The 13,606-nt window shown below is 30.8% G+C and overlaps 1 protein-coding gene and 1 long non-coding RNA gene across 2 annotated transcripts in view; one reads left to right on the top strand and one right to left on the bottom strand.

Annotated features, from left to right (window-relative positions):
- Positions 1 to 13,606, top strand: part of LOC122629469 — an 86,935-nt gene that overhangs the window by 21,751 nt on the left and 51,578 nt on the right. The gene's annotated exons all lie outside the window — the stretch shown is intronic.
- LOC122629455 (cilia- and flagella-associated protein 58-like) overlaps positions 8,796 to 13,606 on the bottom strand; it is an 8,704-nt gene continuing 3,893 nt past the window's right edge. The window contains exons 8-11 of the mRNA XM_043812871.1: positions 11,648 to 11,918; positions 10,388 to 10,902; positions 9,855 to 10,079; positions 8,796 to 9,737 (exon numbers count right to left, since the gene is read on the bottom strand). Coding sequence (XP_043668806.1) covers positions 9,468 to 9,737; positions 9,855 to 10,079; positions 10,388 to 10,902; positions 11,648 to 11,918 — 1,281 coding nt within the window. The 3' untranslated portion in view covers positions 8,796 to 9,467. The remainder of the gene's footprint in view (positions 9,738 to 9,854; positions 10,080 to 10,387; positions 10,903 to 11,647; positions 11,919 to 13,606) is intronic.

Raw genomic sequence — 13,606 nt, forward strand, 5'->3', positions numbered from 1 at the left:
AGGTTTCGTTTAAAAGATGAAGAGAGCGAGAGAAAGGTAGTATCCGATGGCACGATGCCATCTCGCTCAATAGAATTTCATATCCAGAGAAAGCTGCGGCCTCTGGAGCCGTCTTTTCGCTTTGGTTAACGGCGAACAATGCTCGCAAATTCGCCGGATGATCTAACAATGAGTCCTACAATAGGTAAACGCCGTTAGCATCGTTCTACCCACGTCATCCATTGTTTCGATATGCGCGTTCGACCGACGAAAAGCCAACGTTCACCCTATTCTATTCTCTCTCTCTCTCTCTCTCTCTCTCTCTCTCTCTCTCTCTCTCTCTGTCTCTCACTCACTCGCTCCCTCACTCACTTGCTCGCTCGCTCGCTCACTCACTCACTCATCACTCTTTCTCTCTCTCTCTCTCTCTCTCTTTATGCTTCTCTCTATTTCTCTCTCTATCTCTCTCTTTGCTCTTAAATATAAAGGATCCTATGAACGAACATTAACGATGCAGTCAAATTCATTGTCGTCAACAGGTTTATCAACAGGTGCAGTCATCTAACCCACCCTCTAGTTTGCTGAATCAACATTTGCACGAGCAAACGAGTGTGTACCAGCGTAGGTGCGAGATATGAAAGAGACTTGATTTTAAAACGATCTCTTTTTTCGTTCTCTCTCTCTCTCTCTCTCTCTCTCTTTATTTCTCTCTCTCTCTCTCTCTCTCTCTCTCTCTCTCTCTCTCTTCTATTTCTCTTTCTTCTATTTCTATCTCTCGTTCTCTCTCTCTCTCTCTCTCTCTCTCTCTTTTTTTCTCTTATTTTTTCTCTCTTTCTCTCTCTTTTATTTCTATCTCTCTCTCTCTCTCTCTTTTCGATTTTTATTCGAATGTGTTCATATATGCATCATGCCATCGAACGTAATCGAAATTTCTCTCTACATTCCATTACGATGAAATAAAGAGGGAAAGAAAAAGAGAGATAGAAATAGATAGATAGGTAAAAAGAGAGAGAGAGAGAGAGAGAGAGGTTAATCCTTTACATTCCAAATGCATTTGAGAGATAAGGACGAAAGAATGTGAATGACGATATTAGTAATAACAAAAGATTAATGATTAATATATCGTATCGAAACGTTCAGTTAAATTCATTGAATTTTTTTCAAAAGCGCTCGGAGATTATAAGCGCATAATAAAATCCGTTTGAGAGATAATATTTGAAAGAATATGATTAATACATGGATATCGAAATCAGTTCGGTTAAATCCGTCGAAATTTCTTTTTCTTTCTTTTTTTGAAAATTCTTCGAACGTTGTTATAAATGCAGTCAGTAATTTTAATATACATATATAATACATATACTTACGTATACGAATGGAAATATCGTACGTATGTATATATTTTCATATTTTATGTATTTATGCTATCCTCGTGTTGCCATCGTGCGATATAAAAAAAAGAAAAAAAAAAAAAAAATGAGAAAGTTTCTGATTTCTTGGATTGCATCTTGATTGCTTCGCTAAAGCTCTCGTAGGAACTGTTATATAAATACGAATTTGCGAAAGACGAAGAATCTATTAAATATGGAAAATGAGGTGTGAATGAGTGTGGTATATATAAAAAAAGAAAAAAAAAACAAGAACTGTGAGACGAGAATGAATAAGAGTCGGCAGACGAAGAACGAGGATCGTGAAAGCTGAGAAATGTATTTCTAACGTTGTACGCATACTAACGAAGAAACGAATGAATAAATGAATACTGATGTGTTCGAAGTGAAAATATATAAGATAAAAAGGATTTAGAATGGAGGTGTCTTCTTTGAAGGTGTGTCTATTGGATCTTCTCTTTTTTTTTTTTTTTTTTTTTTTTTTTTTAGTTTTTAAGAAACCACTTACGTATTCCTATGGTATCGGAAAGGAAGGATCTAATCAATAAATTTGAATTATTTATTCGAATGTATTATATATTAGTGTGTGTGTGTGTGTGTGTGTGTGTGTGTGTATGTATGTGTGTAAATGAAATACATCTTATTCGTACGAATGATCTAACTTGATATAATCGAAAGATAATTATATTAATATATATCATTTATATTTCAAACAGGACAACAATTAATCGTGAATTAATGAAATCATTAATTTGATGAAATATTAACGAAAGAAATAAAATCTAACTTGATTGAATAAAGATATATTTATTCTATTATCATATATGCATATATACATACATTACTATCTATACCTCGAACAAATTAATCATTAATAATAAATTATAAATATTTGTTAGAATTTATAATCGATGAAGAAAATACGTTCTATCTACAAGAATTTAATTAGTATATATTATCTACACATCGGATAGTTAAACGATAATAAATTAAATCATTAATAATTAAAAAATATTTCGTTGGATATACCTATATATATTTATATATATATATATATATACATATCAATAAACAAAATACATAAGTTTTATCTACACGAACAAGATTAATTTAATTTCGTTAAACAAAATGCATACGATATAAAATCTGTTTAAAGAAATTTTCAATGTTTCTTGTATTTTCTTTTTCTTTCTCTTTTCTTTTTTGGAAAAATAGAGAAAGAAAAAAAACGATACTTCGAAAGAAACGATAAAAGACTCGTTGATCTTTCGACTACCATGCTTGAATGTTTCCAAAGGATTCTATGTTTACCCACGCGAGTAGAAATTCGTACAAAACAGCGAATGGACGAATCTGAACTCTCGTCCAGCTTCCATAATACAAAATATATATATATATATACATACATACATACGTGTATGTGTGTATATGTGCATATGTGTGAGTGCATAGAACGTACAAAGCCAAATCGTATTTCGTAGCAGGCTCTCTTCCGTTACGACGATTAAACGCATTTCCTCTGGCTGGCTCGTCGCTGATATCACCCCTTTTACCTGCCAGACCAACCATAACTTCCTTTCGTATCTACTCTTTAACAATTCTATCCAATTCTTTTGCAATTTTCTCGTCCATCTTTTTTCCTTTCTCCTTAGTTTCTTTTTTATATTTTATTTTTACGAGCAATAAATTTTAATACTATCAATTTTGTAATTGGAATTATTAATCATTAATATTAAAATTTGTCTATATGCGTATCTGTGTATAGATGTTAAAAATAACTATATATGTATATACATATATATATATATGTATAATGTATTTGTTACTATAAATATATATATATATATATATTTATATTGCACAATATGCACTTTATCAAAGATTATTTGACTTTACCTAATAATGTACGCAGACAACTTTGTTCCTCTCGAGATTCTCTACTCGAAATGAGAGAAAATTTATTGGACTTTAACCGCAAGAAATTCCAATCCCACTTCCTCACAACTTTCCTCCTTCTTTGAAGTTTATGATATATAACGTAGGCGAAAAAGAGAGTACGTCGTAAAATGATATATAATGCCGTACAATCTCTGTCTTTGGAAAGCGAAAATTCTCATCGATTTTTCAAATGCATCGTTTCTGACGGGGATTATTCTTTCCTTTTCCTTTTTTTTTTTCTTTTTTCTTTTTTCTTAAAGCGATAGAAACATAAGCTCGATTTACCGTTCGATCGATCGAGATCGATCGTCGATGTCTCATGAAAATGAGAGATACACTTCTGCAAGAGATATAGAGAATAAATTCCCCATGAGATAGGATTTCTTCAAGGTGATCCCCCGTGAAAAGTACTTCGAAATAAAATTGTAAAAGCTCCGTCATTAACGATGGAAATGAGGCCATTTCTATGATACACGCTTCGATGATAATCGATACAACTTGCACGTTCATAACTTTTCCCAAAGAAAATGTTCTTCGACTATATGGATCATCTTTAAGATCCATGGAGGCTCAACTTTATTTAGAAAACTTCTTAGGAGCTTCCTACGGCGATTAATCAACCAACCGACTAACATAAATTTCTTTTCTTTTAATTTCGACCATTTGACACCGATGCTTTTTATATTAATTAAATTATTAAAGAATTAACGAAAAAAATCATCTTGCGCTCGTTTGCAATTTTTTTCTTTTCTTTTTTTTTTTTTTACTTTTGTTTTCTTTTTCTTTTTTTTTTTTGTAACTAACGACAGAATTTACGTCGTTTTTTCTTTTTTTTTTTCTTTTTTTTTTATTTTTGTTTTTATTTTTTTTCATCGACTAGATCTAATTGACGCTAGCAAAAAGCAAACGAACGTCGTTCGTTCGTTCGTTCGTTCGTTCGTTCGTTCGTACGCGTCCGTACGATTCGATTCGTTTCGAATGTGAAATATTTTTTTATCCGAAATTACACACCTCCGTTCGTTCGAAATTCTTTCGAAAATGTTTCGTAAAAAACATTTTCTTAAAAAGATTTCTTGGGAGAAAGGAAGAAGAAGAAAAAGGAATATCGTAATAGAAAATAAATTGTTGATCCTTATCAAGCCTTTTTATCTTCATCGAATTAACTTTATCGAAGGCAATGCTGGTATATATCTATTCTTTTCGTGATGATCTTTTTCTAACTACATATGTATATATATATATATATATATATATATATATATATATATATATAGCTTTTCTCTCAATAAGATAAGACGAAGTGAAAACGTAAAACCGTGTTTGGTTTCTAAACATTCTACGGAGATAGGATAAATGTAAAATCGTTCTCGTTTACTCACAAAGGATAAATAAATTCGCTATTTAACAGAGAAAAGACTTTATCCGAAGGCTCGATGAGATACCTAAATCCATCCATTAGAGAGTTTTCCAATCGTCTATCGATCCTCTATTTCTCCTTTCAAGCTCGTTCATCCTTTAATCCTAAATTCTTTTTTTTCTTCTTCTTCTTCTCTTCTCTTCTCTTTTCTTTTCTTATTTTCTTTCCTTTGTTTTTTTCTCCTTTTCTTTTCTTTTCTTTTCTTCCTCTTTTTTTCAATCTCGAAAAGTGATTTAAAGGAAATTAAAAAAAGAAAAAAATAGAAAAAAAAAAAAAAAAAGGAAAAGGAAGATAGAAAAAGACAAGAGAAGAGAATTGTCAAATACTCGAAATCTTCGATCGACGAAAGTGACAGACTGAAATTGTACCTACCCCTATGTACCTTTTCAAATCCCTTGTGAACGAGATCTACGTGTTACACGATTCTCTTCATCGATCTTCCCTTATCTTCAATCTGAAATTCTACGATTGAGAATGGACGTCGAATGAATTGAAAAATACTCCTTGAGAACGAGAGGTAGTTTTAAGCTCTACCAATCACGATTCGATAGAAATTAGTTTACACATTGGACAAAAGCAATTACTATGAAAATAATCGTCCTATGGAAATTGTGAAAATGCAGTTATAACCGTGATGGTTCTCGATACTGTTGCTCTCGATTATATCGATAAATATTTGTACGATCGTCAAAGTTTTTATAACGTGAATCGATTAAAAAAAAAAGAGAGAGAGAGAGAGAGAGAGAAGACAGAAAAAAAATTTTCACGCGCTCTTTTAATAATCTCGTAAAAAAAAAAAAAAAAAAAAAAAAAGATAATCGATAGGCGCGTACGATATTATCGAAGAACGATCGAATTTTTAATAAAAGACCCATACGTATGATTCGATCAGAAAGATGAGTGTTCTCTTGAAATTTTCATCAGCTTTATTGCCTCTTTCTTTTAACACTCTTTTTCAATATCTTCTTTCTTCAAAAACGAACTATCGTGTATCTCAAAAGAATCATATTGCTAAACGATATATTGCCGAGGAAATTTAACGTTCTCGAATAGAGAAATAATGGAAAAACAAGTTTCTTGAAAACTAATCGTAAACGAGTAAAATAAATAGTTAATAGAACGAAATATAATAATAAACTAGATCGATATAACAGTGTATTTTATCTTTAAGATTTTCATCGTTTGGTAATATGTAAAGACGTTGTGGATGGCAGAATGTCGATAGTGTATCGAATAGTGTGCGTGTGGGTGTGTGTGTGTGGGTGTGTAAACTGTCATAGTATGATATTCAACTCACAAGAATTTTCAATCAATCAAAATACACAGATTCAAAAAATATATATATATATATATATATATATATATATATTCCCAAAAATTTTTCTATATTTGCCTGTTACATCGAAGCAATCAAAATGATCTACAGAAGAATTCTAGCTCAAAAAGAGAGATATAGATAGATAGATAGATAGATAGATAGATAGATAGATAGATAGATAGATAGATGGATAGATAGAGATTGACCAAACAAAAAAAGAAAAGACCAGGTAGGGATTTATCGAGTAAATATTTTCGATTAATTTTATGCCGATAAATGAGCACGAACGTGTTAGTGTAACACGAAGAAGCGGAAAAACGAAAAAGAGAGAGAGAGAGAGAGAGAGAGAGAGAGAGAGAGAGAGAGAGAGAGAGAGAGAGAGAGAGAGAGAGAAATATATATATAGAGATAGAAAGATAAAGAGAGAGAGAGAGATCGCGTAGATCGTTTTAAAACGCGAATCACTTCTCTCATCGATTTAAAAACTCCATAGTACTGAAGCTATCTATTCCGTGTTATCGACTAAATCTCTTTTTAAAACGATCATCGCAAAAATCTGTGCAAAAAAAAAAAAGAAAAAAAAAAAAAGGAAAAAGAGAGAGAAAAAAAAGAAGAAAAGAATCATAGTTCGGATGTCCAATCAATTTGTTTGAAAATTGCTATGATAGTTGTAGTGTGAAACGAGAAGAAAAAAAAAAAAAGAATAGAAGGAAAGAAAGAAAAAAAAAGAAAAGAAAGAAGTCTATTAACAATGAGATATATTCAATATTGGATGCCTTTATAAAACTATTATATTTATAGATACCATTTTATCCGTAGACAGAGGAAGAATTAGACGATCTAACAATATTAGCGGGCCATCACGTATATGCATATGTATGAATCAATTAACGGGCAGTAAACGAGCTAATAAACTACTTCCCGATTCTGATAATTGTTTCGCCTTCCGGCACCGAGGCCACGATCGGCAAGTTAAGAATAACGTTGATTAACACTCAAGGATAAAGATGAGAAATAGAGGATACGTCCGTTTGTCTTTAATTAAACGACAAGCTACATAAGCTTAAGAGATAAGCTTAAAAGCTTAACGTTATAACTCGACTCCACAGCGATAGGTAACTTTTATCAATGTGTCACGATATTTTTATCTTAATTCGTTTCAAAATAATTACTTCGTCGTTTTCGTAGTTTTCGTCTTCGACGACGAGATAAATTTTTTTTCTTAACGACGATATATATTATGTATTATATATATATTTTATATATATATATGTATGTATGTATGTATGTATGTATGTATATTTCTTTCTTTATAATTATTTTATTAAATATATCTTTATTAAATATATATTTCTTTATTTCATTTCCACGAGAATTTTACGTTTCACTTGGAAAATTTATCACGACGACATCGCGTTTTTATATTTTCTTCGATGTGTCCCATATTACTTCGATGATAAACACGACGACGATTAATTTTTTTGAATATTCAGAGAAAACCTTTTCTCTTTTTTTTCTTTTTTTTTTTTTTGGAATATTTTTTTCTTTTCTCTCTTTTTCTTTTTTCTTTTTTTTTTTTTCTTTTCTTGATCCCTCCTTCCCCGCCCGTGTGAGAATCATTCGTTTCGCTTGATATATTTACGGCGTTAAATTTCTCATCGCTTCGCGTTTTGTATTCTTTCAATGTGTTTCGGTTGTGTATCAAAGCCACGAACAGGAGAAACCGTTTTCCGCATCAGAGAATTACCGTCGGTATTAATCTTCTTGTACTTGGTTCCTTCTATCTCAGCTGCTTTTAGACTACAGGTATTAGATCCGTCGATCTCGATAATTCGTGAGCATACGCATCAACGAAAGCTTCTGTACACGTCTTTAGTTTAAAGGAGAATCGTTGATCTCGAGTTTCCTATAGAAATTCTCTCTCTCTCTCTCTCTCTCTCTCTCTTTCTCTGTCTATTTTTTCTTATATATATTTATATTTTTTATAAAGCTGATATATCGAATCATTTGGTTTCTCTTGTTATCGATCTTCACTGTCATTGATTTCAATTAAATTGTAAATAATATTGTTTTCAACGATTTGAGTTTGTTACCTAAAAATATCAGAATTGATAAAATATTATTTATTAAAGGATATTATTAATTATATCACGGATTATTCTAAACACACGATTGCTTATGTCACAATGAAAAAGAAAAAAAAAATATATATATATAAGCTCGAGGGAAATTAAGCTTTTTTATATTAAAGATATGAGAACGCAAATTTTCTTTTGAAAGTTTATACTTTATGAAGAAAGTGAGTCTTCTAGAAAAATAATATATTTAAAAAAAAAAAAAAAAGAAAGAAAGAAAGTATTATAATTGGAACGCGAATGCTGCTTTTTCTCAATAAAAATAGCAATACATGTGTGTGCGTGTGTTTTTAATGGAAACATATATTTTTTATAGCATTGATCGATGCAGCTCGATATTTTCCATAAAAAATTATTAACCCGTATACGTCGAAAAATTATTAATTTAGAAGATATTTCACAGTTATGTCTTTATTACGAAAAAAAAAAAAAATAATTCGAGTTCGTGATCTTTCAATTTGGTACATTGTCAACTATTAATGGATCTTCTATTTCTTATTTTATATAAACAAAATAGAATTTACATAATTATAATAAAAATTTTCATGATTCCATTATTTGTTTTTTCTTACGTCCTTTATTACGAAAGAAAGTGAAAGAAAAAAAAAAAATTTAATTATTAACAAAATCGATTTTATTATATCGATATTATTGCATTATTTAAATAAATAAAGAATAAATTACCCTTGAAAACGGTGTTTCTTTCAAGTCTCTACGACTTTTCATTCAATAGATATCATCTTCGAAAGATTTCCATTCATAATTTCTATAATACACCTGATCGTAGTAATGATAGTAGTAATAGTAGTAGTAATATCCAGCTGATCGCGTAAATTCTTAGAATTTATATAGGTTAGTGTGTCACCGAGCCAATGAATGAAATTATATAGGTTAGTGGGTCAACGTAAATATCATCCATTTATATGAGAATATCTCCGAAACTAAAAATCGTACAAACATGAATGAGATATCAATTTAAAGGGCAGAATTTTCTCTATTTTTTTCAATGTATTGTTAATAATTAATTAACAATTTGTTATAAACAATTTTTATAAACAAATTCTTACGAACTAAATCCGTTTTATTTCGTCAAAAAAATAATTTAGATAACCACCAATTTATAAAATTGCATGAATTAATAAATAATTAATAAACAAATGATTTTTTTTATCGTTGAATTCGGATTTAGATGACAACGTTAGAAATGTATTCAAAGTAATCATACTTATCGTTCCACTTTGTATACATATTAAATACCTTGTTATATATTTCTCTGACCTTTTTTTATTTACCATTTATGCAGAATCTAAAATAGAAGATGATCTTGACGTGGCAATTGTCATATTGAAACCACCACCAAAGAATTTTTTTGGTTTCATTGGTGGTAGAGCTGGTAATATCGGTTCCGTCAATGACTTCGATTTATTTTCTTTCACCTTTTGTAACTTCCTTTTTTGTGCGTAATACTTCGTCTTCAATTCGCACATTTCTTTGCTCATACGTTCCATATCGAATTTGTATTCGTTTATTTCAACTTCGTACATATTCAACTCGGAAACGAGACACTGCGTGAAATCAAAAAAAAAAAAAAGAAAAAGAAAAGAAGAAAGGAATTTCGAAAATTAAAATAAATAAAAAATATTATCTAAATATCCTAATCTAAGATTTCAAATCTATATTACCTTCATCTTATTCCCTCTATCTCTTAATGCCTTTCGCGTTTTATTCAAGGCTATCGTCATCTGTGGTCCTGGTTGTCTAGCCATAATCTCACGAAGATTTATGTACAACTTCTCAGTGTCTTGTACTCTCTTTTCCTTATCTATTATCAATGCCGACATCTTGATGACTCTCTTTTGAAGAAACTGGATCTTGTTCAACATTTCATAAGCTGATGGATCGGAGAACTATATAAAAATGTTCGTGATGTTAATTAGAGAATATCGTGAACTTTCTTTTTTCTTTTTTTGAATTTCACTTGTCTGGAAAATTCGAACATGGCAATACACGCGTAGCGATACTAAAAACATTTTATACATTTACGTAGTAAAATAGAAAAAATTTGATCAAATCTTCACACACACGCGCAGACATATCATTTATAACGGACTGAACTACTTCAATGTTATGCTTCATTAAAAAAAAAACACACACACAAAATTGAGAGAAATTTTCCAGACGAAAATAATATAATCGAAATAGAAAAACTAATCACTTCGAGTTTTCGCCAACGATGAATATTCAATGGCGTTTGTACTTCTTCCTCGAGAGCCATGACCTTTAATCTTTCCCTAGTAAGATTTCTGTTCAAATGAAAAATCTCATGACGCATGTCAGACGTATTCTCGATACTTTTCATCAATAAGACCTTTTCGGTTCTAAGCTTGTTCACCTCAAGCTTGAGCAATCTGATGTCTTCAAGACGTTCATTGTATTGTTGTTTACCGCGTTGAAGCGTTCCGTTCAATATCTTCAGCCTGTTATATTGCAAACAGAGCTCGTCGTTTCGTCTAACCAATTGCGTGCCAAGAATATTACGTTCGTTCATGACATTATCGATATCTTTCTTATGACGAGCTATGTCTCTGTCTGCTTCATGGATAGTCTGTCGTAGACGCTTCTCCTCTTCCTTCATTTGATCGATTTCACCTCTCAAATTCGAGATATCCTTACGTGCAGATTGCAGATCGACTTTTAAGCTTTCCTTCTCTGCTTCGGTTCTACCAAGTACTGAAATATTTCATCGGTCAATAAATGTATCGTAATGGAATTTATATTTTCAATATATACGCTATTTTTTTTTTCTATTATTATTATTATTATTGAAAATATCTTTGATATCTCTACGTGAGAATAAATAATATCGCGTTATACGTATTCTCTATTTAAAAAAAAATCTTTGATAACTTGTATCTAAATAAGTGAAGATATCCAATGGTATTTTTCATTATTGAAAATATTTTGCTTTTTATATCTAAATAAACGGACGCATACGTGGGGTATATTTTTGCCTTTCCTTTTTTCTTTCTCTTCGTTTTCTTTTCCTTTCTTTTTCCTATTTCTTTATTTTTTTATTTTTTTTTTTCTATATTTTCTTTTTTCTTTTTTTTTTTTTTTTTTTTTTTATTATTATTATTATTTTTCTTCTTTACATCGAGAATTTGTGATATTTTGTATCTAAATGAATAACACTACATCGGCTATTTTGAAACACTTTTTAGTATTTCGTGTCTAGATAAACAACACTGGTATTTTTTTATATCGAAAATTCCGATATTATTTATTGGCCCAGCCAATGGTAACAAAATATTTCGTCTCTCTCTCCCTCTTTCTTTTTTTATTTTATTTTTTTTTTCTCTCTCCTTTTTCTTCGACATCCTTCGAACCAGCACGACCCCACTCTCGCAACCCCACTTAATATTTCTAATATATTCAAATAAATTTATTCGACGAATCGATTAAAATTATTCCTCACCAAATTCTTTCTTTATCAAGTCTGCCTCCTTCATAGAAATGTCCTCCTTCAATTGTTCAATCTGTTGATTCGTGATTTGTAGTTTGCTTTTAAGTTCCTGAATATCATCTTGCGCTTCTATCAAGCTTTTATGACAACTATTCTTTTCAGCACGAACGATCTCGAACAAGTTCTGTTGTTGACGGTACTTTGACTCGGACTGACGGAGTTGTTTCTTATAATCCATGATTTCCACTTGTTTCAATTTGATCTCGTTGACGTAATCGTCGATCTAAATGAAAAATTATTATTTAAATTAAAATCCATTATTTTCTAAAACTCTTAATATCTCGATTATTTCGAACATCTATTCTCGAATTTACGAAGAAGAATAAAAAAAGAAAAGGTAAAAGAAAATGTAAAAGAAAGGAAATGAATAAAAAAAGAAAAAAGAAAAAAAAAAGAGAGAACAACTCTCTCTCTCTCTCTCTCTCTCTCTCTCTCTCTCTCTCTCTCTCTCTCTCTCTCTTTTTCTTTATCTTTCTAAAGGAAGCAAACATCGTTCGATATTCTGTTCAAGTATTATCCTGTCTATAATAATATGAAGGAGGAGGTTGAGAAGGCTCTTGTATTATTCGGCTTGATATTTGGATAACGTCCTACCAAAAAGCACGTCGAAGCCCTTTTCATGGGATAGACAACCTTTTTACTCGAGCAAAGAGATCGAAAAGATTTATGAATGATATTGTGCGAGCCGGTCTTTCATTTAATCTCGAATCGGTATATCATCCTTAACGCTTAACTCGATAAAGGAAAGGCGATTTCGAAAAATCGACAGATAAGATTCGAATTTTCCTTCTCTCTCTCTCTCTCTCTCTCTCTCTCTCTCTCTCTCTCTCTCTCGAAATCCCACAAATCTCAACATTCCTCTCTAAGTTTTCTTTTCTATTCTTTTTTTTTTTTTTCTTCTTTTTTTTCTTTCCTTCTTTTTCTTCTCTTCCCTCTTTTTTTCGGTCCATGAATAGAGAGAATCGTTACAAAGTATATTCAAATAAAGTATATATGTACATATAAAACAGCTTCCGAGCTTTCGGCACACCGCCGCGCCCATGCTTACATTGTATATATGTATATATATATATATATGTATGTATATGTTTGTGTGTATATGTATGTATATATATATATATATATATGGCAGTGATGCGTTTTATCGATCTTACCAAACCTTCCATATTCATTCATTCCATGCTTGCTACATATTCAGAAGATTATATGAATTTACATCTTTACCGTGTATATAACGACGTATATATACGAATTCTATTATTCCAAATTTTAAGCATAGAAGCATCTTCCACGAAGCGTTTAATTATGCTATTAAGGCGTCGAGTATATTACATTGTGAAATTTTAAAAAGAAACAAGAAAAAGGAAAAGTAATGGAAGAGAAAAAAGAAAGGATAAATCCTTGTAATACGATTAAAATATGTATTGCTCTGGCAAACATTAGATATTAAAAATACATATTTGATTTAACAAAAAAAAAATACACACACACATATATATATATATATATATGTATATGTATCGACTAACAAATTTCATTGTAATGAAAAATTAATGAATAAATAAAAAGAAAAAAAAAAAACAAACGAAATCATTAAAAAGAGATCATGTTCAACGAGAATTTTAATTTATATATTTAATGTTGGACTTTGTCCGAGAGCAACGATTACATGGGATTAACGAGACCATTTCTCATTCGTTGTCCATTTTAACCATTGTTGCAAATTTCAAATTCCACTTTCGTTTCAACCGATTTATTCGCCGAACGTTTCCTCGTGTTTTTTCCCAGCGTTATTTCAATGAACAATTGTCGTTCAACATTATTAATTTTTCACTATTCACATAGTCCAGACTATTGTCGAAACGTACAATTGTGTAATAATTAGATCGGAAAGAGAAGGAAAGAGGATGG

This window comes from Vespula pensylvanica, chromosome 5 (assembly GCF_014466175.1).
Source record: "Vespula pensylvanica isolate Volc-1 chromosome 5, ASM1446617v1, whole genome shotgun sequence".
NCBI lineage: Eukaryota > Metazoa > Arthropoda > Insecta > Hymenoptera > Vespidae > Vespula > Vespula pensylvanica.